The sequence below is a fragment of the Haematobia irritans genome, chromosome 1, assembly GCF_050003625.1.
Source record: "Haematobia irritans isolate KBUSLIRL chromosome 1, ASM5000362v1, whole genome shotgun sequence".
NCBI classification, from domain to species: domain Eukaryota; kingdom Metazoa; phylum Arthropoda; class Insecta; order Diptera; family Muscidae; genus Haematobia; species Haematobia irritans.
The window spans coordinates 260,062,642-260,088,028 of record NC_134397.1 but is presented as its reverse complement, the minus strand read 5'-3'; the positions used below and the strand labels follow the sequence as shown (position 1 = coordinate 260,088,028).

General features: G+C 32.5%; 2 protein-coding genes across 2 annotated transcripts in view; both read left to right on the top strand.

The window, feature by feature from the left end:
- The window catches only part of LOC142235972 (ovochymase-like), a 56,328-nt gene extending 54,196 nt beyond the window's left edge, over positions 1-2,132 (top strand). Inside the window, exons 14-16 of the mRNA XM_075307224.1 lie at positions 1,351-1,541; positions 1,610-1,708; positions 1,781-2,132. Coding sequence (XP_075163339.1) covers positions 1,351-1,541; positions 1,610-1,708; positions 1,781-2,097 — 607 coding nt within the window. The 3' untranslated portion in view covers positions 2,098-2,132. The remainder of the gene's footprint in view (positions 1-1,350; positions 1,542-1,609; positions 1,709-1,780) is intronic.
- An 11,190-nt stretch (positions 2,133-13,322) lies between these two features.
- On the top strand, positions 13,323-25,171 carry ppk31 (pickpocket 31). Its single transcript, XM_075290904.1, has 7 exons — positions 13,323-13,430; positions 13,507-13,729; positions 13,793-13,923; positions 18,180-18,562; positions 20,479-20,626; positions 20,691-20,797; positions 24,316-25,171. The coding sequence occupies exons 1-7, from the start codon at positions 13,348-13,350 to the stop codon at positions 24,420-24,422; spliced, it is 1,182 nt and encodes a 393-aa protein (XP_075147019.1). The 5' UTR covers positions 13,323-13,347; the 3' UTR covers positions 24,423-25,171.
- The last annotated feature ends 216 nt before the right edge of the window (positions 25,172-25,387 follow it).

Here is a 25,387-nt window from a genome sequence, read left to right as displayed (position 1 = left end):
AACACATTCGTGTCAAAATTCGTTTTTATTATTCAACATAGTTCCCTTCAAGAGCGATGCAACGATTATAACGACCTTCCAATTTTTTGATACCATTTTGGTAGTACTCCTTCGGTTTTGCCTCAAAATAGGCCTCAGTTTCGGGGATCACCTCTTCATTGCAGCCAAATTTTTTCCCTGCGAGCATCCTTTTTAAGTCTGAGAACAAGAAAAAGTCGCTGGGTGCCAGATCTGGAGAATACGGTGGGTGGGGAAGCAATTCGAAGCCCAATTCATGAATTTTTGCCATCGTTCTCAATGACTTGTGTCACGATACGTTGTCTTGGTGGAACAAAACTTTTTTCTTCTTCATATGGGGCCGTTTTGCCGCGATTTCGACCTTCAAACGCTCCAATAACGCCATATAACAGTCACTGTGGATGGTTTTTCCCTTCTCAAGATAATCGATAAAAATTATTCCATGCGCATCCCAAAAAACAGAGGCCATTACTTTGCCAGCAGACTTTTGAGTCTTTCCACGCTTCGGATACGGTTCACCGGTCGCTGTCCACTCAGCCGACTGTCGATTAGACTCAGGAGTGTAGTGATGGAGCCATGTTTCATCCATTGTCACATATCGACGGAAAAACTCGGGTGTATTACGAGTTAACAGCTGCAAACACCGCTCAGAATCATCAACACGTTTTTGTTTTTGGTCAAATGTGAGCTCGCGCGGCACCCATTTTGCACAGAGCTTCCGCATGTCCTAATATTGATGAATGATATGATCAACACGTTCCTTTGATATCTTTAAGGTCTCTGATATCTCGATCAACTTCATTTTACGGTCATTCAAACTCATTTTGTGGAATTTTTTGACGTTTTCGTCGGTAACCACCTCTTTCGGGCGTCCACTGAGTTCACCGTCCTCCGTGCTCATTTCACCACGCTTGAATTTTGCATACCAATCAATTATTGTTGATTTCCCTGGGGCAGAGTCCGGAAACTCATTATCAAGCCAAGTTTTTGCTTCCTCCGTATTTTTTCCCTTCAGAAAACAGTATTTTATCAAAACACGAAAATCCTTTTTTTCATTTTTTTTACAATAACAAAAGTTGCTTAACAAAAGACGCTCTATCTCACAAACTAATTGACTTACAGACGTCAAATTTTGACACGAATCATTTGAAGGTTGGTACTATATAAAAATAATATGCATTTAATACTAGCGACGCCATCTATGTGTCAGACCGGGGACTTATCAGCCAACCTGTTAGCTTAGGTTAGGTTATGTATATTGGCAGCCCTTTATTTAAAAAAAGAAGAATTGAAAGATAATAAATTCTCTTTAATTTTGTTAAATTTTTCAAGGATTGGTGTACGTCTGGGAGAACATAATCTTAATACAACAAAGGACTGTGTTTTGAGAGGATCTACTATTGATTGTAATCCTCCAGTGGAAGACTATAATATAAGTGAAATATTCCAACACAAATATAGCACAAGACATCGTACAAATGATTTAGCTCTTATCAAATTGGATCGAAAGGTGCAATTCAAAAGTATAGAAAATAATACCAAACATACATAATGAAAAAAAAAATAAGTATCCTTCTATTCATTCACACAGAACACATAAAACCCATATGCTTACCCATAACGCCAGATGCTATGCTAGTGGATTACCAACAAGGGTACTTTATTGCCGGATGGGGTGCCACAGAGAATGGTAAGGTTACAAAGACTTAAAAGAATGTACTTTGAATTAAATTACACTAATTTGATCCATTCATCCATTTAGGAATCAGATCGGATATCTTACTTAAAGCTCGTGTTGAGCACCAGCCTTTGTCCACATGTCAACAGAAATTGTCCATTGACTTGAGTGCAACAAAACATATATGCGCCGGAGACCTGGTAACAGGACGCGATAATTGCCGTGGTGATAGCGGTGGTCCTTTGCTACAATTTACAAAATATAAAAAATTCAAAAGATTTGTCCAATACGGAATTGTCGCCTCTGGAGGTGCTGTTTGCGATTTGCGACAAACTCTACCGGGTATATACACAAATGTTATTAGTTATTTGCCCTGGATAACACATAAAATTATTCTTTAATAAAAATAACTATAAATTATTTTTTATACCCATAAGCATAGAAATATTTTACACCCAAAGAAATTTATTGGCAAAAACAGAATCTTCTAAAATAAGTCTGCAGAAAAAGGGAAAGCACGTGGTATTAAATATTACGTAACTTAAACTTTAGGTTAGGTTAGGTTAGATGGCAGCCCGAGGTATCAGGCTCACTTAGACTATTCAGTCCATTGTGATACCACATTGGTGAACTTCTCTCTTATCACTGAGTGCTGCCCGATTCCATGTTAAGCTCAATGACAAGGGACCTCCTTTTTATAGCCGAGTCCGAACGGCTTTCCACATTGCAGTGAAACCACTTAGAGAAGCTTTGAAACCCTTAGAAATGTCACCAGCATTACTGAGGTGGGATAATCCACAGCTGAAAAACTTTTTGGTGTTCGGTCGAAGCAGGAATCGAACCCACGACCTTGTGTATGCAAGGCGGACATGCTAACCATTGCACCACGGTGGCTCCCTTAAACTTAAACTTTAGGATGCGTAATTTACAAAATATTAATGACAAATTTCTTTAAAATAATGCAAAATCCATGTCGATTGCAAACCTCATTTAATTGTTTAACTGATTTAATTAATAAATAATTAATTGAATCTATTGAAAAACTGTTTTCCAATCAACATCAATGCAATTTATGATTGAATCAATTAAAAAATTAATTGATGTTTGCAATCGCTATCAATTGTATTTTTGATTGATTCAATAAAAAAATAATTGATTTTTGCAATCAACATCAATTAAATGTTTAATCAAATATTTTCTTTATGTCCAATTAAAACTGTGATTGATACTATCATTTTCGTGATTGAAGACATTTCAATTAAAACATGAATTGGATCAATTAATTTTGTTAAGCAAAAAAAAGCGTTGCCAAAAAAGTAATGAAAATGTTCTTTTTTGATCCGGAAGTGGTGCAAAATTGACGAAGAAGCGATGAATGATGAAGTCCTCCATTTCAATAGCCGTTGCACTGAATTTGCATCACTTCTTTAGGTGTGATCCGAATTCAATGTTTTGGAAGTAAATTAACAAATTCTGTGATATTTTGTCAAATAAATATTTTTTATAATTTTTAATGGATTCGAATGCTTGTCGGAAACGTTTGACCACAAATATTTTCGAAAATTCACAATTTTTTCAGATTGGATTTAGCATTTTTTCGACAAAATTTAAACGATTTGTACCATTTTATGAATTCTTACTCTGTTTTTAACCTATTTGAAACAAAAAAACTTAAAATTACCTATTAAAAGTATGAAAAAAAAACCAAGTTATAAAAAATTGAATTAAAAGAACTTCTTGGGTAGTTAAAATAAAGAACATCATTGAGAGTGCATCTTCTGGAAGTTGTGCTTATGGAAGAACATCCAAATTTTTTTGCTGGGCAGAAAAACATTTTTGTGTGTTTGTCTTTGAACTAAGGCAAAAAATAATGAAACACATTTTTGATTTAAAGAAATCGTCCTTAAATTAACTGAAATATTTTAAAATATTTTAGATTTAAGATAAAAACGCCTCAAATATAGGTTAAGAGTTATTTTGAGGATTTAGCATATTTGTTTTTTTTTTTTAGATTAAGAAAACATTTTTTACTTTGAAGTATCCGTTATAATTTGGATTTTAAACAATCCAAAAATGTTGACCTTCCCTTAAGAATTTTGGTATTGATTCCGAGCCAAAGATGCGGCTTCTTTAAAATAAACACATTTTTAGGGACCTCTCTGGCTTTAAATCTAGGATCAATAAAATTAAAATTAGGATACAGATCTCATTCATCGAATTCTCATTCTCTGTTTGTGATAATATTAATAAAGGTATTCATGCACATATTTATTAAAAAATTTACAAATTTTTTCTTTGAAATTTTTTCATTAAATTTAGGGCGTGAATTTTTTAAATTTGGGGAAGACACTCACGTAAAGTAGTATGTCTTTGAATAAAGCAGATTTCCCTTAGAGTAAAATACAACATTTTTATTTAAAAAATTACTCCCGAATTTTAGGCGTACTTTTATCATATAAATTCCTTCGATACACTGACAATAAATTGTTTTTAATGAATAATCTTTAAATTTACAGAAATGTTGAAGCTTAAGATTAAAGATAAGAGATTTAGATCTAGGTAAATACTTATCCTAAATATTTTCTATGTACTCAAAAAAAAATAATAATAATAATAATAATGAACCCTATATAGGACTAAAGCCCATTTAATTGAAATTTAGTTCATGGTAATGATATGAGAAATTTTCCTTGTGCCGTCTTTCCGGCGGCACGTTTTTTTTTTTGAAAATTCGCCCGATATATTTTGAACAACTTAACTTATCACACATCCAATTGTACAAGTTTGTTCGTCATTTCAATACCTTGCATTCAAGTGCCAAAAATGATATTATTGAGATATGATTTGTCTAGTGAAAAAAGAACGAAAAACTAAAAATATCCCTTTATTTCTCAAAAACTGTTCCAAATAAAATTTTAACCTTCATTTTCGAATTCAGCAGATGAAAATACATTCAAAAGTCACTTCTCATCAAATGTACATTTTCAGTGTAAACTAGTGTAATTGCTTCCTAATGGATCGTTCGCCGCTTCTTTGGCTAGGAATCAATCAAAATCTTTGGAATCTGACAAGATTTTTATTCCGTGCGTAAATATGACTTTGATACCGGAATGGAACAATTATTTTTGGTGCATAGATTTAGTGTACATAACATAATTTACGCTCATGTCCGCCATTTGGATTTACCTACCTTTCAAACAAAAACGTGTTGCATGTAGGAAAGTTCTGATACAGGTCATTGTCTACATTAACCCCATAACAGAAGAGTTAATATTTGTTTTGATTTTCGGACAATAAACAATAAATTAATCACGTTTTTTGGAAACGAAAACAATAGAATTTATGTATGTATTATCTACAATAAACTAATATTGTACGAATGAATAAATTATCCACGCACCCATAGGTGCCAACATACAGTAATGTGACATGACATTGTGGAGACATGTTGCAAAGAAATCCTGAAATAGTAGCCGTCAAAGCTAGACATATAAAAATATAATATAAATTTTTTTATGAATAATTTAATGAATTTTCAATAGTAACAAATATAGTTCTGCCAGGCCGAATCTTATGTACCCTACACTATGGGAAGTTCTACAAAAGACTGTGACATCCACAATCGAATTACTTGGAACGTGATAACATATACCGATGGCAAGGAATTTTAAAACTTCTTAAGATTGTCTTCTAAATTGTGAGTCCATATTCAGTCTGCACACAAAACAATATCACCAATTTTAATTTTATATGAATTCTAACAAATTTTCTATTAATTTGTTCAAAGAATTGCTTACTTGAAACAAAATTCAATCACAGAAATTAATAGTCTCAATTACATTTTTAAATTGGATCAATTAATTATACCCTTCACCACTACTGTGGTACAGGGTATAATAAGTTTGTGCATTTGTATGTAACGCCAAGAAGGAGTAATCATAGACCAACTTTTTAGTATACGGATCGGCTTAGAATTAAATTCTGAGTCGATTTAGCGATGTCCGTCTGTCTGTTGGTGTATTTTTGTGTGCAAAGTACAGCTCGCAGTTTTAGTCCGATTGTCCTAAAATTTGGTATAGGGTCCACTTTCGGCTCAAAGACGATATTTTATGAGTCTCGAAAAACCTGCAAGATATCAGCCAAATCGGTTCAGATTTAGATATAGCTACCATATATAGCTTTCGCCCGATTTACACTCATTTGCCCATAGAGGCCAATTTTGCCCCGATTTAGTTGACATTTTGCATAGGGAGTAGAATTAGCATTGTAACTATGCGTGCCAAATTTGGTTGAAATCGGTTCAGATTTGGATATATCTCCCATATATAGCTTTCGCCCGGTTTACACTCATAATACCACAGAGGCCAATTTTTAACTCCGATTTAGTTGAAATTTTGCACGGGGAGTAGAATTAGCATTGTAGCTATGTGTGTCAAATTTGGTTGAAATCGGTTCAGATTTAGATATAGCTCCCATATATATCTTTCGCCCGATTTACACTCATATGGCCACAGAGGCCAATTTTTTGCTACGATTTAATTTAAATTTTGCACAGGGAGTAGAATTAGCTTTGTAGCTATGCGTGCCAAATTTGGTTGAAATCGGTTCAGATTTAGATATAGCTCCCATATATATGTTTTTCTGAATTAGAATTAGCTTTGTAGCTATGCGTGCCAAATTTGGTTGAAATCGGTTCAGATTTAGATATAGCTCCCATATATATGTTTTTCTGATTTCGACAAAAATGGTCAAAATACCAACATTTTCCTTGTTAAATCGCCACTGCTTAGTCGAAAAGTTGTAAAAATGACTCTAATTTCCCTAAACTTATAATACATATAATCGAGCGATAAATCATAAATTAACTTTTGCGAAGTTTCCTTAAAATTGCTTCAGATTTAAATGTTTCCCATATTTTTCTACTAACATTGTGTTCTACCCTAGTGCATTAGCCGACTTAAATTTAGAGTCTATAGATTTTAGAGAAGTCTATCAAATTCTGTCCAGATCGAATGATATTTAAATGTATGTATTTGTGACAAACCTTTATACACCCAGAGAAGGAATATGATCACCTCAAACATGTTTTAAGAGCAAAATGTTATTTTTGGGTGGTGACCATGTAACATGGTTTTCGCAACCATGTTATTTCCTCGGAAATCATGTATCTGATTTCGGCAAGCAGGTTATATTTGACGAAAAAATAACATTTTAGTGACAAACATGTTACATGGTCACCATACAAAAATAACATTTTGCTCTTGAAACATGTTTGAGGTGATCATATTCCTTCTCTGCGTGTATATAGCACCCAACACATTTGACGGATGTGATATGGTATCGAAAATTTAGATCTACAAAGTGGTGCAGGGTATAATATAGTCGGCCCTGCCCGAGTTTAGGCTTTCCTTACTTGTTTTTTATTAACATTGTGTTCCACCCTAGTGCATTAGCCGACTTAAATTTTGAGTCTATAGATTTTGTAGAAGTCTATCAAATCCTTTCCAGATCGAGTGATATTTAAATGTACGTATTTGGACAAACCTTTACATATAGCCCCCAACACAGTTGACGGATGTGATATGGTATCGAAAATTTGGATCTACAAAGTGGTGCAGGGTATAATATAGTCGGCCCCGCCCGACTTTAGACTTTCCTTACTTGTTTTTTATTTGAGAAATTTAGCAAATTTAAATTAAAACTTAATTGGATTACTTAATTTCGTGATTGAAGACAAAAAATATTTTTATACCCTGCTCCACACTGTGGAACAGGGTATTATAATTTAGTGCATATGTTTGCAACACCCAGAAGGAGACGAGATAGACACATGGTGTCTTTGGCAAAAATGCTCAGGGTGGGTTCCTGAGTCGATATAGCGATGTCCGTCTGTCCGTCTGTCCGTGAACACATTTTTGTAATCAAAGTCTAGGTCGCAGTTTTAGTCCAATCGACTTCAAATTTGGCACAAGTATGTGTCTTGGCTCAGAATAGATCCCTATTAATTTTGGAAGAAATCGGTTCAGATTTAGATATAGCTCCCATATATATATTTCGCCCGATATGGACTTATATGGCCCCTGAAGCCAGAGTCTTACCCTAATTTGCTTAAAATTTTGCACAAGAAGAACAATTAGTACTATAGTCAAGTGTGCCAAATTTTATTGAAATCGGTTCAGATTTAGATATAGCTCCCATATATATCTTTCGCCCGATATGCACTAATATGGACCCAGCAGCCAGAGTTTTATACCGATTTGCTTGAAATAATGTATTAACATAACACTTAGTCGTATAGTCAAGTGTGCAAAATTTGATTGAAATCGGTTCAGATTTAGATATAGCTCCCATATATATCTTTCGTCCGATATGGACTTATATGGCCCCAGAAGCCAGATTTTTGGCCGAATTTGGTTGAAATTTTGCACTAGGAGTACAGTTAGTAGTATAGTCAAGTGTGCAAAATTTGATTGAAATCGGTTCAGATTTAGATATAGCTCCCATATATATCTTTCGCCCGATATGGACTAATATGGTCCTAAAAGCTAGAGTTTTGACCCAATTTGGTTGAAATTTTGCACAGGGAGTAGATTTAGCATTGTAGCTATGTATGCCAAATTTGGTTGAAGTCGATTCAGATTTAGATATAGCTCCCATATATATCTTTCGCCCGATATGCACTTATATGGACCCAGAAGCCAGACTTTTATCCCGATTAGCTTGAAATTTTGCACAAGGAGTACAATTGGTAGTATAGTCATGTGTGCCGAATTTGATTGAAATCGGTTCAGATTTAGATATAGCTTCCATATATATTTTTCGCCCGATATGGACTTATATGGCCCCAGAAGCCCGAGTTTTGGCCCAATTTGGTTGAAATTTTGCACAGGAAGTAGATTTAGCATTCTAGCTATGCGTGCCAAATTTGATTGAAATCGGTTCAGATTTATATATAGCTCCCATATATAGCTTTCGCCCGATTTACACTCATATGACCACAGAGGCCAATGTTTTGCTCCGATTTAGTTGAAATTTTGCACATGGAGTAGAATTAGCATTGTGGCTATGTCTGCCAAATTTGGTTGAAATCGGTTCAGATTTAGATATAGCTCCCATATATATGTTCTTCTGATTTCGACAAAAATGGTCAAAATACCAACATTTTCCTTGTAAAATCGCCACTGCTTAGTCCAAAAGTTGTAAAACTGACTCTAATTTTCCTAAACTTGTAATACATATATATCGAGCGATAAATCATAAATAAACTTTTGCGAAGTTTCCTTAAAATTGCTTCAGATTTAAATGTTTCCCATATTTTTTTACTAAAATTGTGTTCCACCCTAGTGCATTAGCCAACTTAAATTTTGAGTCTATAGATTTTGTAAAAGTCTATCAAATTCTGTCCAAATCGAATGATATTTAAATGTATGTATTTGGGACAAATCCTTGTATATAGCACCCAACACATTTGACGGATGTGATATGGTAACGAAAATTTAGATCTACAAAGTGGTGCAGGGTATAATATAGTCGGCCCCGCCCGACTTTAGACTTTCCTCACTTGTTTTTATATACACCTATTTTACTGTCCACATAAAATTAGATGATTATTTTAATTTAATTTATTTTATAAATAAATTAATACATTAAAAGTTCATATTTGAACAAAAAATTGTGACCAAAACCGCGAAAATACGAAATATAATTTTGAGCAGCATTGCTCTTTACGAACAACACAAAAGCAAATGCACGAAAATTAATGTTTGGGACTGACTCTTTACGAAAAAATCAAAACGAAATATCAGAAAAATAATTTTTGGAACTGACACATTTTTTATACCCTGCTCCACACTGTGGAACAGGTTATTATAAGTTAGTGCATATGTTTGCAACACCCTGAAGAAGACGAGATAGACACATGGTGTCCTTGGCAAAAATGCTCAGGGTGGGCTCTTGAGTCGATATAGCGATGTCCGTCTGTCCGTCTGTCCGTGAACACATTTTTGTAATCAAAGTCTAGGTCGCAGTTTTAGTCCAATCGACTTCAAATTTGGCACAAGTAAAGGGTGATTCTTTTGAGGTTAGGATTTTCATGCATTAGTATTTGACAGATCACGTGGGATTTCAGACATGGTGTCAAAGAGAAAGATGCTCAGTATGCTTTGACATTTCATCATGAATAGACTTACGATCTGCCACAATGTCGAATTTTCAGTGAATGGGCCCTAGAAAAGTTGGCAGAAAATCCGCTTTTTTATCGACAAATTTTGTTCAGCGATGAGGCTCATTTCTGGTTGAATGGCTACGTAAATAAGCAAAATTGCCGCATTTGGAGTGAAGAGCAACCAGAAGCCGTTCAAGAACTGCCCATGCATCCCGAAAAATGCACTGTTTGGTGTGGTTTGTACGCTGGTGGAATCATTGGACCGTATTTTTTCAAAGATGCTGTTGGGCGCAACGTTACGGTGAATGGCGATCGCTATCGTTCGATGCTAACAAACTTTTTGTTGCCAAAAATGGAAGAACTGAACTTGGTTGACATGTGGTTTCAACAAGATGGCGCTACATGCCACACAGCTCGCGATTCTATGGCCATTTTGAGGGAAAACTTCGGAGAACAATTCATCTCAAGAAATGGACCGGTAAGTTGGCCACCACGATCATGCGATTTGACGCCTTTAGACTATTTTTTGTGGGGCTACGTCAAGTCTAAAGTCTACAGAAATAAGCCAGCAACTATTCCAGCTTTGGAAGACAACATTTCCGAAGAAATTCGGGCTATTCCGGCCGAAATGCTCGAAAAAGTTGCCCAAAATTGGACTTTCCGAATGGACCACCTAAGACGCAGCCGCGGTCAACATTTAAATGAAATTATCTTCAAAAAGTAAATGTCATGGACCAATCTAGCGTTTCAAATAAAGAACCGATGAGATTTTGCAAATTTTATGCGTTTTTTTTAAAAAAAAAGTTATCAAGCTCTTAACAAATCACCCTTTATGTGTTTTGGCTCAGAATAGATCCCTATTGATTTTGGAAGAAATCGGTTCAGATTTAGATATGGCTCCCATATATATATTTCGCCCGATATGGACTTATATGGCCCCAGAAGCCAGAGTTTTAACCTAATTTGCTTAAAATTTTGCACAAAAAGAACATAAAGTACTATAGTTAAGTGTACCAAATTTTATTGAAATCGGTTCAGATTTAGATATAGCTCCCATATATATCTTTCGCCCGATATGGACTAATACGGTCCCAGAAGCCAGAGTTTTACCCCAATTTGGTTGAAATTTTGCACAGGGAGTAGAATTAGCATTGTAGCTATGCGTGCCAAATTTGGTTGAAATCGGTTCAGATTTAGATATAGCTCCCATATATATCTTTCGCCTGATATGCACTTATATGGATCCAGATGCCAGAGTTTTATCCCTATTAGCTTGAAATTTTGCACAAGGAGTACAATTGGTAGTACAGTCATGTGTGCCAAATTTGATTGAAATCGGTTCAGATTTAGATATAGCTCCCATATATAGCTTTCGCCCGATTTACACTCATATGACCACAGAGGCCAATTTTTTGCTCCGATTTAGTTTAAATTTTGCACAGGGAGTAGAATTAGCATTGCAGCTATGCGTGCCAAATTTGGCTGAAATCGGGTTAGGTTTAGATATATCTCCCGTATATAGCTTTCGCCCGATTTACACTCATATGACCATAGAGGCCAATTTTTAACTCCGATTTAGTTGAAATTTTGCACAGGGAGTAGAATTAGCATTGTAGCTATGCGTACCAAATTTGGTTGAAATCAGTTCAGATTTAGATATATCTCCAATATATATTTTTTGCCCGATTTACACTCATATGACCACAGAGGCCAATTTTTAAGTCCGATTTAGTTGAAATTTTGCACAGGGAGTAGAATTAGCATTGTTGATATGCGTGCCAAATTTGGTTTAAATCGGTTCACATTTAGATATAGCTCCCATATATATATTTCGCCCGATATGGACTTATATGGCCCCAGGCCAATTTTTAACTCCGATTTAGTTGAAATTTTGCACAGGGAGTAGAATTAGCATTGTAGCTATGCGTACCAAATTTGGTTGAAATCAGTTCAGATTTAGATATATCTCCAATATATATTTTTTGCCCGATTTACACTCATATGACCACAGAGGCCAATTTTTAAGTCCGATTTAGTTGAAATTTTGCACAGGGAGTATAATTAGCATTATAGCTATTCGTGCCAAATTTGGTTGAAATCGGTTCACATTTAGATATATCTCCCATATATAGCTTTCGCCCGATTTACACTCATATGACCACAGAGGCCAATTTTTAACTCCGATTTAGTTGAAATTTTGCACAGGGAGTTGAATTAGCATTGTTGCTATGCGTGCCAAATTTGGTTGAAATCGGTTCAGATTTAGAAATAGCTCCCATATATATGTTTTTCTGACTTCGACAAAAAATGGTCAAAATACCAACATTTTCCTTGTAAAATCGCCACTGCTTAGTCCAAAAGTTGTAAAAATGACTCTAATTTTCCTAAACTTCTAATGCACATATATCGAGCGATAAATCATAAATAAACTTTTGCGAAGTTTCCTTAAAATTGCTTCAGATTAAAATGTTTCACATATTTGTTTACTAATATTGTGTTCCACCCTAGTGCATTAGCCGACTTAAATTTTGAGTCTATAGATTTGTAGAAGTCTATCAAATTCTGTCCAGATCGAGTGATATTCAAATGTATGTATTTGGGACAAACCTTTATGTATAGCCCCCAACACATTTGACGGATGTGATATGGTATCGAAAATTTAAATCTACAAAGTGGTGCAGGGTATAATATTGTCGGCCCCGCCCGACTTTAGACTTTCCATACTTGTTTCTGTGTATGTTTGACAAAAAAGGCGGATTGAATAATTATACTTATACTGCTTTATAAAGAGGATTCTATAAATAATTATAACCTTATATGAACCAATTTCCGACTGGTAATTAGAGAGCCAACTGTCAACAGGATAAGCTGAAATTTATTCTTTTATCAGGCTCCAGAAGTCAAATTTAGGGATCGGTTTATATGGGGGCTATATATAATGATTAATAGAAGTGATATACTGACATTACATACCAAATTTTAACAGCAGCGAAGGAAATTTGCTTTTCCTGGACGCTCAAGAAATAAAATCTAGGGATCTCCTCAGAGGCCTTCCTACGCTAATGGTTTATTATCGACAAATGTTAAGAATGCAATCCATATTGATTAACAGTACTTACCATAAGTTCTTCCTAAAAGGGAAATTAGGTCCACTTGTTATCTTAGAATGAAGCGAAGTAGCCTTATTTGAAAGACTGTCACTGTAGATAGTTGTGGTAGTTCGTTGATATATTTGTATATTACGATTATTTATTGAGAACAAAAGTTAATTGTTTATGGGCTAAAACATTGGACTATAACGTGACCCATTGTAGCATTCGTATTGTGAACGTTTCAGGAAGATGACCTGGAAGGAAAAGCTAGAACTTATACCAAAAACGTAAATAATTTTTTTTTAAATAAAATTTAAGTCAAAGTAAAGGATAAAATATCATAAATAAATTTATACGTTTACAGAATTTTCTATTTAACATTTGTGGGCATAGCTATGCCAATGTATTTGAATATAAGCAAAGGTTTATATAATAATTTTGTAACTACCTCAATATCATTCTATTTGGATACTCTATTGTAAGTATAAAACAGAATGTAACTATAGACATTTTCGAAAATTGAATTGTTTTATTTTATTTTTTTACGTTTTCAGCCTAAATTGGAATACCTCATTTCCAGCAGTTACAATTTGTGAACTTTATAATGGTGAAAAGTTATGGGATTTAAGTGAGAAGCATTTTGGTGTTGATCACGATTTACGTTTGGACGATGTGGTCGGTGAAATTGTCTACTTCCAAGGTAGCTGTACAGCCTGTGACACATGTGAAAATCATAATCTTACATGTCCTCAAAATTTCACTCAATTAATTGATATGGTGAGAATGCAAATGCGATTCGTATACAACTGCAATTAATTAATTCAATTATTTTATCTTTAGTTTCGTAGCAATTGCTCAGAGTTGATAGGCAATTGTAAATACAATAACAATTTTGTCGAATGCTGTGATCATTTTCAACCACTGCGTACGGAATATGGACTTTGTTATTCATTTAATTCCAATCAAGCTAAGTAATTGATTATAAATTATTATTTACATTTGCTATTGAAGAGAATTAATCACGAACACTTCACCAGAAAATGAAAGAAAGAGGTTATAATTAATTATCCAGTAAAAAAAACGTAGCCAAAAAAAGCGATGAAAATGTTCATTTTAGATCCGGAAGTTTTGCAAAATTCCCTCAGAAGCAATTAATTTTACAGGGACTTGTCTTAGGGCAGAAATCATATTATAAAGCATCCGCTGCATTTATTTCGCAGGCATAGACTTAGATACTCAGGTAGAATATTAGAAGGTCCAATTGTTGTTAAGTTCGACAAAGATGTTCGCGGGACCAGGTCCTGGTAAATACCAAAATTTTACAGTAATGCCAACGTACACTTATTGCAACTTGCGGTCAGTGATTTCGCATTATTAACAAATTTCTTCGACTGTAGGATGGGATAGACTTAGATCCTAAGAGTAGAATTAGAAGGTCCCACTGTTGTTGAGTTCGTTTTACAGCAATCCCCACATACACGTAAGGCAATTGGCCGGTCAGTGTTAAACTATACAGCGTCAGGCCAAGATCATCCCTGTTCGAGGACACAATTACATGTTGTCAAATTAGCATCTCCTGAATTGTTATCGCAGTAACCATCCAAATCACCATCTTGTGGATAGGTAATCACAACCCTAGAATGTTAGGGTTGATCTTCACTTTCTAGAGATCGAGCGTTACAGAAGGGAGCCTTTATATTAGACAGGTCTGAAAAAAATACTTCAGTAGTAAGAATTTAGTTGCGCTTTTTGGTATACAATAAAGTAGGCAGTACATCCACACTGCATGAATCGGTGGCAATGACGTAAACGAGTAATCAAACTAGTTTATGATCATTCGTTTACGTTATTGCAACCAATTCATTAAGTATAGATGCATGAAAGGTAGTATTATTTTCCTTCACGCCAACAATGCTACACTCAAGATTATATATCACTTCTGAGCAATATTTCTATTAAAATGAGTAATTATATCAGCGCTATGTAGAAGCTGCACTAAATCGGGACATCGCCCACAAAAATCAGCGCTGATTCGATTGCTTTGTATTAGAGGTGTGCACGTGAGTAATAGTTTACTCACGCTCATGCACACTCACGACTGAAAAATCATACTCACGCACGATATTTTTTGGTAGGACTCACGCACACTCACGAAAAGAAAATTTGTACTCACGCACACTCACGCACGAAAACGTCGTGACTCACGAATAATTTTATGATTAATTTACCTTACCGAAGTGTCTGAAAACATGAGCATTATTAAAATCGAGAGTGTTATTAAACTCTTAACATCCCAGGTGTCACTAAAATTGTAATTGAATTTAACTCTTAAGGGTTTTATGTTGGTGAGCAGGAATATTTTCGTGAGTGTAATTCGTTACTCACGCACGACATTTTGGTTTGTTAATCAAGCTCACGCACACTCACGCTGTTGTCATGAGCGTGACTCACGACTCACGCACGAATCACGAAAATTTTCGTGTGTCACGACAATTTCGTGTCACGTACACATCTCTACTTTGTATGCAGTTGATACTGCCTCTCTCCCTTATAATCCTGCTGAAATAGTGGTCCATTTTTTGCTGGGTATAGCTGCAGCAGTGAGCAGCTACAAGGTTAATCCTGACTTCGGAGAACAACCGCCGCTCTTAAGAAGGAAAGAGAAACAGAAAAAAAAATTAAAATAAATTTTATTTCTATAGAAAATGTTGTCAAAATTTTATTTCTATAGAAAATTTTGTCTAAATTTTATTTCTATAGAAAATTTTGTCAAAATTTTTTCTCTATAGAAATTTTTTTCAAAATTTTATCTCTATTGAAAATTTTGTCAAAATTTTATTTCTAAAGAAAATTTTATTTCTATACATAAGTTTTTCAAACTCTTATCTCTATAGAAAATTTTGTCAAAATTTTATTTCTATAGAAAATTTTCACTAAATTTTATTTCTATAGAAAATTTTGTCAAAATTTTATTTCTATAGAAAATGTTGTCACAATTTCATTTCTAAAGAAAATTGTATTTCTCTAGAAAATTTTTTCAAACTCTTATATCTATAGAAAATTTTGTCAAAATTTTTTCTCTATAGAAAATTTTGTCAAAATTTTTTCTCTATAGAAAATTTTGTCAAAATTTTATTTCTATAGAAATGTTTTTCAAAATCTTGTTTCTATAGAAAATTTTGTCAAAATTGTATCTCTATGGAAAATTTTATATAGAAAATTTTTGAATTTTTGAATAGTCATTATAATATTTTGGGGCTTAATTTTATTTCTATAGAAAATTGTGTCAACATTTTATTTCTATAGAAAATTTTGTCACAATTTTATTTCTAAAGAAAATTATATTTCTCTAGAAAATTTTTTCAAACTCTTATCTTTATAGAAAATTTTGTCAAAATTTTTTCTCTATAGAAAATTTTGTCAAAATTTTTTCTCTATAGAAAATTTTTTCAAAATTTTATTTCTATAGAAAATTTTTTTAAAATCTTGTTTCTATAGAAAATTTTGTCAAAATTTTATCTCTATAGAAACTTTTGTCAAAATTGTAATTTTGTCAAAATTTTATTCTATATAGAAAATTTTGTCAAAATTTTATTTCTATAAAAAATTTGTCAAAATTTTATTTCTATAGAAAATTTTGTCAAAATTTTATTTCTAAAGAAAATTTTGTCAAAATCTTGTTTCTATAGAAAACTTTGTCAAAATTTTATCTCTATAGAAAATTTTGTCAAAATTTTATATCTATAGAAAATTTTGTCAAAATTTTATATCTATAGAAAATTTGTCAATTTTTTTTTTCTATAGAACATTTTGTCAAAATTTTGTTTCTATAGAAAATGTTGTCAACATTTTATCTCTATAGAAAATTTTGTCAAAATTTTATTTCTATAGAAAATTTTGTCAATATTTTATTTCTATAGAAATTTTTTCAAAATTTTATCTCTATGGAAATAACTACTAGTTGGAGATGAATATTGCAAAAACTACCAAAACATCAAGAATTCTACCAAACAGTAAAAAATCTTGGTAGAATTCAACCAACTGTGGCAACCGTGAAAGAGACCTGCTGCCCTTTGGAGAAAAGAGACCTCTCGAGGTTAACCAAGGTAGTTTTGGCCCACTAAGATCAGACAAGGAATTGATTGCTACCTATCAGTAATAGATAGAAGAGTAGCTGACGTGTGTTCTCATCTGCAACAAAGGCCCACAGGTGACTTGGCACCTTATTGGTTGCACAGCTAAACTTTGTACCAAAGCAAAATGAACAAAAATGGATGAATTTATGGAGAAGCGTTGAACAATTTTGACAACATTTTCTATAGATAAAAATTTTGAAGAAAATTCTATAGAAATAAAATTTTGATAAAAATATCTATAGAGATAATATTTTTATAGCTTCGGTATTATTAAATCTCATAACACCTGGACTTATTGTTGATGATATTTATTTGTCTCTCTTGCTTATAATATAACCATTTATTAAGCACAGACTGTTTTTAGGATAATGGATCAACCTTAGGTTAGGTTAGGTGGCAGCCCGATGTATCAGGCTCACTTAGACTATTCAGTCCATTGTGATACCACATTGGTAAACTTCTCTCTTATCACTGAGTGCTGCCCGATTCCATGTTAAGCTCATTGCCAAGGGACCTCCTTCTTATAGCCGAGTCCGAACGGCGTTCCACATAGCAGTGAAACCACTTAGAGAAGCTTTGAAACCCTCAGAAATGTCACCAGCATTACTGAGGTGGGATAATCCACCGCTGAAAAACTTTTTGGTGTTCGGTCGAAGCAGGAATCGAACCCACGACCTTGTGTATGCAAGGCGGGCATGCTAACCATTGCACCACGGTGGCTCCCAATCAACCTTTCACCATAACCTTGATAATTAATAAAAGATTTTTGAATAGTCATTATAATATTTTGGGGCTTAATTAATGTGGCCACTTAGTGGGACAGCTTTGTTATATCTCTAGGTCAGGTTAGTTATAGTGACATCCGGTTATTTTAGTCTCACTTAGACTGTTCATTGTATTACCACAGTGATGAATTTCTCTCTCATCACTGAGTGCTGCCCAATTTCATGTTTATTTAGCTCAATGACAAGGGACCTCCTTTTTATAGCCAAGTCCGAACGGCGTTTTACATTACGTGAAACCACAACTACATTACGTCGTTATATAAATAAACTGGCATTTAATAAATGTTCGTTTGTTTGTGTTTTTAGTAAAGAAGCCGAAGTTGCCTACATTAACAATCGTAAAGCTGGAGCTGGTCATTTGACATTTGAAGTAACAGCCGATATTCAACTATTTTTACATTCTCCATATGAAATACCATTCTTAACAGCAGATGGTATGATAAGAGAAACTGTTTTGCAAGGATGGAACAAAGAAATCGTAATAACAGCCATGGAGGTGTTCAATCATCACAGTTTAACTAGTATTGATATGGACGAACGGAAATGTAGATTTTTCACTGAAAGAACTGAGCTTGGAAAATATTTGGAACTTTATAGTTTTTATAGTTTCTCTACGTGTATAGTTGAATGTGCATTTTCTATACATTTGAAATTTTGTAATTGTAGCAATCACTTTCTGGCTAAAGAAGGTAAGGACAACGTGTATACACACTCGGGGAAAATAAGTCTGCTATTGCTAAATATTTTTATTTCGAAATATTTATCATAGATGCAATTCTAAATCCCGGTCTAGCAAGCAACAGTTCGTATTAGTTGTAGGACTTTAATGTTATTTAACAGAGTTTTTATACCCACCACCATAGAATGGTGACGGGGGTATAATAAGTTTGTCATTCCGTTTGTAACACATCGAAATATCGATTTCCGACTATATAAAGTATATATATTCTTGATCAGGGAGAAATTCTAAGACGATATAACGATGTCCGTCTGTCCGTCTGTCTGTCTGTCTGTCTGTCTGTCTGTTGTAATCACGCTACAGTCTTCAATAATGAAGCAATCGTGCTGAAATTTTGCACAAACTCGTCTTTTGTCTGCAGGCAGGTCAAGTTCGAAGATGGGCTATATCGGTCCAGGTTTTGATATAGTCCCCATATAAACCGACCTCCCGATTTGGGGTCTTGGGCTTATAGAAATCGTAGTTTTTATCCAATTTGCCTGAAATTTGAAATCTAGAGGTATTTTATGACCATAAAGAGGTGTGCCAAAACTGGTGAGTATCGGTCCATATTTTGGTATAGCCCCCATATAGACCGATCTCCCGATTTTACTTCTTGGGCTTATAGAAACCGCAGTTTTTATTCAATTTACCTGAAATTGGAAATCTAGAGGTATTTTATGACCATAAAGAGGTGTGCCAAAAATGGTGAGTATCGGTCCATGTTTTGGTATAGTCCCCATATAGACCGATCTCCCGATTTTACTTCTTGGGCTTATAGAAACCGCAGTTTTTATTCAATTTACCTGAAATTGGAAATCTAGAGGTATTGTAGGACCACAAATACGTGTGCCAAAAATTGTGAGTATCCGTCCATATTTTGGTATAGCCCCCATATAGAGCGATCTCCCGATTTGGGGTCTCGGGCTTATAGAAACCGTAGTTTTTATCCAATTTGTCTGAAATTGGAAATCTAGAGGTATTTTAGGACCATAAAGAGGTGTGCCGAGAATGGTGAGTATCGGTCCATATTTTGGTGTTGCCCCCATATAGACCGATTTCCCGATTTTACTTCTTGGGCTTCTAAAATCCGAAGTTTTTATCCTATTTGCATGAAATTGGAAATCTAGAGGTATTTTCGGGTCATAAAGAGGTATGCCGAAAACGGTGAGTATCGATCCATATTTTAGTATAACCCCCATAAGAACGATCTCCCGATTTAACTCCTTGGGTTTCTAGAAACCGTAGTTTTTATCTGATTTGCCTGAAATTGTAAATATTCTGGTATTTTAGGCTCACAAAAACGTGTATCGGATTAAGTTTTTATCGGCCCATTTGGTAATGCCTCCATATAGACCGACTTCACTTCTTGAGGGTGTAGAAGGCGCACTGATCATGAAAATTGCTTGAAACTCAATGTAAAATTTCCAGATTTTATTTCTACAGATTTAAGATTTCAAATCAAGACATTATTTTATAATTTTCTTGCACACTCACAAGAGATGTTGATGATTCCTCTAAAACTCAAACAAAAATGGTTCTTATAAATCCAGAATCTGATATAGTCCTCATAGGTGAAGTCTTTAAATTTATCTTCGGGAAGTGTCCTCAAGTCCTCAAACCCTCCTGAAATTTCAAAAGAACCCCTAATATTTGGTTCATGGTGGTGGGTATTTAAGATTCGGCCCGGCCGAACTTAGTGCTGTATATACTTGTTTTATTTTGTTTTTGTTTTTAGTTTTATTTTCAGCCTTCTAATATTCTTAAAAATCAGTTCATTCGATCAGCAAACATTTTGTGGAATATCTGACATTTGTTGGTTATCATTTACGAAATTTTACAAAAATGTCTATTTTGATTTATAAAAATTCTAATTCCATTTTTAAGGATCTCCCAATTATCGAGTTTGTGACTATGAAGGTTTGATGTGTTTAACGGATTATTATTATGATATTTTGGAGGAGAGACGACAATGTGATTGCATGAGTCCATGTGAAGAGCCCGAATATAATATTATTTTTAATTCTGCTGAATGGTATGAAAAATTTCCAATTATATGTATCATAGCTCATTTTCCATATCTTATGTCTTTTCAATAGGGATATGAAGAAAAAATTGGAGGTAACAAAAATTCGTGTTGGTCTTGCAGAATTACCTACTTTACGTTATGTACGAAAAGTCTCGAAAACAAATCTGGATTTATTAAGTAAGTTCATCACGATTTAATTTAAATAAGATTTTATTTTAATTTTACGAAAATACCAAGGCACAACTTTAAAAGCACTTTAAAAAAAAAAATGTCCTCCCGGAATTTTTTTTAGCTACACAGGAAGTTCTTATAAATCAAATTTTTTAACTCGCTTTTTTTCATACTTTTAATGAGTAATAGTAAATAGGTTTAAAACAGAGTAAACATTAATAAGATGGTACAAATTATTTAAATTTTGTCCAACAAATCTAAATGCATTATAGAAAAATTGAGAATTTTTGAAAATATTTGAGGTCGATCATTTCAAATAAGCATTAAAAAATATAAACAAAAAAATCTAAAAAAATATATTTATTTGACAAAAATATCATTAAAACAATCTAAACGCATTATAGAAAAATTGAGAATTTTTGAAAATATTTGAGGTCGATCATTTCAAGTAAGCATTAAGCATTAAAAATTATAAACAAAAAATCTAAAAAAATATATTTATTTGACAAAAATATCATTAAAACAATCTAAATGCATTATAGAAAAATTTAAAATATTTGAGGTCGATCATTTCAAATAAGCGTTAGAATGCATTAAAAATTATAAAAAAAAATCTAAAAAATATATTTATTTGACAAAAATATAATTAAATTTTTTTAATTCACATGCAAATCCTTAATTCGCATCACAACTAAAGAAGTGATGCAAATTCAGTGCAACGGCATGTTTAATTCATCTCTTCTGCGCCAATTTTGCAGCATTTCCGGATCTAACACAGACATTTTTTTTAGATCCGATCAGCATTGCAACATCGAAATTTTGAGTTTTTTCAATTTCCACCAGAGGAATATTTTTCCAAATTCAAGGAAAAAACAATTTTGTTAAAATTTTATTTCTATAGAAAATTTTGTTAAAATTTTATTTCTATAGAAAATTTTGTTAAAATTTTATTTCTATAGAAAATTTTGTCAACATTTTATATCTATAGAAAATTATGTTAAAATTTTATTGCTATAGAAAATTTTGTCACAATTTTATTTCTATAGACAATTTTGTCAAAATTTTATTTCTATAGAAAATTTTGTCAAAATTTTATTTCAATCGAAAATTTTTGTCAACAATTTTTTGCAAAATCTTATTTCTATACCAAATTTTGTCAAAATTTTACGCCTATAGATAATGTTTGCAAAAATTTGTTTCTATGGAAAATTTTTGTATAATATTGCCCTATAAAAATTAAAAAAAAGTACTAATTTGTATAGAAATTTTTGTCAAAATATATTTCTATAGAATATTTCGTCAAAATTTAATTTATATATTTATTTATTTATTAAACTTATAGTAAATATAAGAATAATAGAGAAAAATCTAGCATTAGCTACTTAGGCTATCAGCTATTAATTTATATAGATAAATCAAGGCATATTTAATTTCTATAAATAAATCAAGGCATGTGATTTTTGTCGCATTTTGATTTTTTAGGAATTTTTAAAGAACAAAAAATTTTTTTTTTTTGTTAAAAACTTTAACGATATCTCTAAAACCACTTGGAAAATTGAAAAACAATTTAAAGGCGGCTTAAAGAGAATATTGTTGGGGATTTTCTGATATTCTTTTAAATGTAATATATTGCACCGTTTTCAAGTTATTCCAATATATGTAGCGGAAGTGCCTTAATTTTGAACATAACGGTATAGCTCGAAAAGTCGAGCTGATAGAAAAAAAACCAAGTGCATATTTGGATTCAGCGACATCGAATTACAAAAAATTTGCCATAAAGTTCAAATCAACACAAAAAAGTTAAATTTTGTTCCCCTGTGTTATATATCATTGATTTGAATATTCTAGTTTCTTCCCATGTACAAGAATTTATTTTTTCTCTTTTTGAGGTATCTTCAAAATGGGCACACATTGTAGTATTTACCCCTTATGAGAATGTTGCTACTACGCCAATGTTTGGCAATTGTGACAAATAAAAATTCAAAATAAAATTATTTTATACCAAAAATTTTGAAATATTTGAATTTGTATTAAATTTATGACAGAAAAGTATCGAAATAAATGGTCCTCATAATTGATGGAAAGAATTACTTCAATTATTCTTGAGAAACGCGACATATTTCCCCATTTGTTACTGTTTGGTAGATTGGTAGAATTCTTGATGTTTTAATAGACAACTAAGAGGTACATACCCAGCAAAACTCTCATTACCCGGTAATCTTGTAGGTAATCCTATTTAAAAATTAATAACCACTTATTAATTGGCATCGCTTCGGATTACATTTACATACGCATGCCCTAGGAAGAAAGTACTTCTCCCCAGGCATACTTTCGACCATAAAATAAGTAGTGCATTTAAAGCATATAATCACCTAATATGTAATGACTTATTCGTAGATACACCAAAGCTTGCAAAATAGCCACTTATTGTCTCAGGCAACCAAATCTCGAAAATATTGAATTCTATCGCCGATTACAATGGATCAAAATATGGCGAGTGATGCTGTAATAGGATAACTACTTGAATAGAAACGAATATTGTATAAATGAACAAAAAATCTAATAAATAATCTAAATAAGATTACACTCAAATTAATTTCACACTTAAAATAGAAATAAATGTAGGTTGTTTAAGGGAGTTGGATTCGTGAATTACGTTATAATATATCCAATAGCCAATTCACATAAGGTTCGAAATCTACAAAAAGTGGATTTTAAGTCTCTTTTTATAAGGCAAATGGCGTTTGAAATTTAGTTTAAGCGCATTTTGGAAGTGTAATGTGAATGAGGTATAAGAAAGCATTTATTTAAAACATAATACGATAATGTCATTAAACACAATTATTATGAAATATTTATGATAAAAAAATCTTAACGGAAAAATCTTCAGAATTACCGTTACATTACATATTCTTTTTCATTTTTTATGTAAGTGCTCGATTATGTGAATAATTATATTTACTACAACTGCCTATAAATTTGAGAATAACAATTCGAAAATTACCGAGAAGTATTTATTTTTGTCATTACAAGTTAGTCATTATAACTCGCCGCAATGTAATGCAACATGTAATGACAGCTTTACTCCTGGTAATGTCAATTGTAATGAAATGTGGTTACCTAGTTTTTGCTGGTTACATTTTCTATAGAAATAAAGTGTTGACAAAATTACAGAAATAGAAATAAAATTTTTTTACAAGATTTTCTATAGAAACAAATTTTCATAAAATTTTATATAGATTTTCTGCAAAATAAAAATCTTTCAAAATGCCAATGTTTTATGAAAAATTCAAATTTCTTCACTAAAAGTAAATTTGAAAAATTATTGGGATTCACGACATTTATCCAACAAAAAAAAAAATGTATGAGCCCACTGTACCATTTGTACCGTTAAAAAAAATTCGATAAATTTTCAATAAAGTTTTTGTTTTTTTTTTTTTTTGTATAAAGGCAAACGTTTTCATAATGTGATCATATAATACTTACTAAACTGTTTCCAATTTTCTATGTTTTCCAATATACAGTATCCCTTGGTGGCTTGGCGGGCTTGTTCTTCAATGCATCGATGATACGTATTGTTGAATTGATATTTTGGGTCTATGACTTTAAATGGAAATCTCTTTTTAAATAAGCTTCATTTATTTTCAGATTTGTTTAAACAATTTATTATTATTATGTTTAATTAAGTTAACAATATTTTTAACATTTTTTATATCGTAAATTTAAGTGTATTAATATTATGAATATTTTTTTGTATATTATGTATTTTACTTTAAGTAAAAACATTTTGCACTTATGTATGTCAAATTGATTAAAATTTTAATTAAAAACCATATTTATATTTATTTAACACTTGTTTGTGCGCATTAATAATCAATGAAATTCTGGGTATCTAGAAGACCATGAGATTATAATAGTTTTAAATGTGGCGAATTTAGAAAACGTTGGTAAACTCAATAGATCCCTTTTTAATAGTCGTTTAGTACTCAAACGGAAGATAAACCTTATCGACACAATAACTAATATCAAGATATTTAGAAAACGGCACTAAGAGTTTACCTTTGGTTTGTGGTAACGACAGTTGAATGCACTAAACCATTATTGGCAAAAATGTGGAAATGGAAAATCATCTAATGGACGTTATTATTAAAAATTATTTACATATTAAAATCTGAAAAATGTTCTTCAGTCATTAGTTTTAAAACTATTTTCATTTAATTATCATATTATTAAGGAAATCTATTTTTTATATGACTTATAAATAAATGCGTAATTAAGCATAAAAGTGTAGCTATCCAATATAAAATATGTGTAAGATTTAAAATTTGTTTTACCTATTATGGCAGGGAAATAAGGACAATTTCAATTAAGAAAATTTAACACTCCAAGAAATTTTATATTTACGAAGACTAATGTCTTATGAGCATTAACATTTCTTTACCATCAATATGAAACGTTTATTAATCGATTTTAATGATAATGACATCAGATTATGAAAATCATTCAATACGGCAAAAAATTGATCCTAAGCTCTTAGTGTCGTAAAAACACTGACATCAGGAATAAGATTCACAGATCAACTCCGTAATCAGTAGT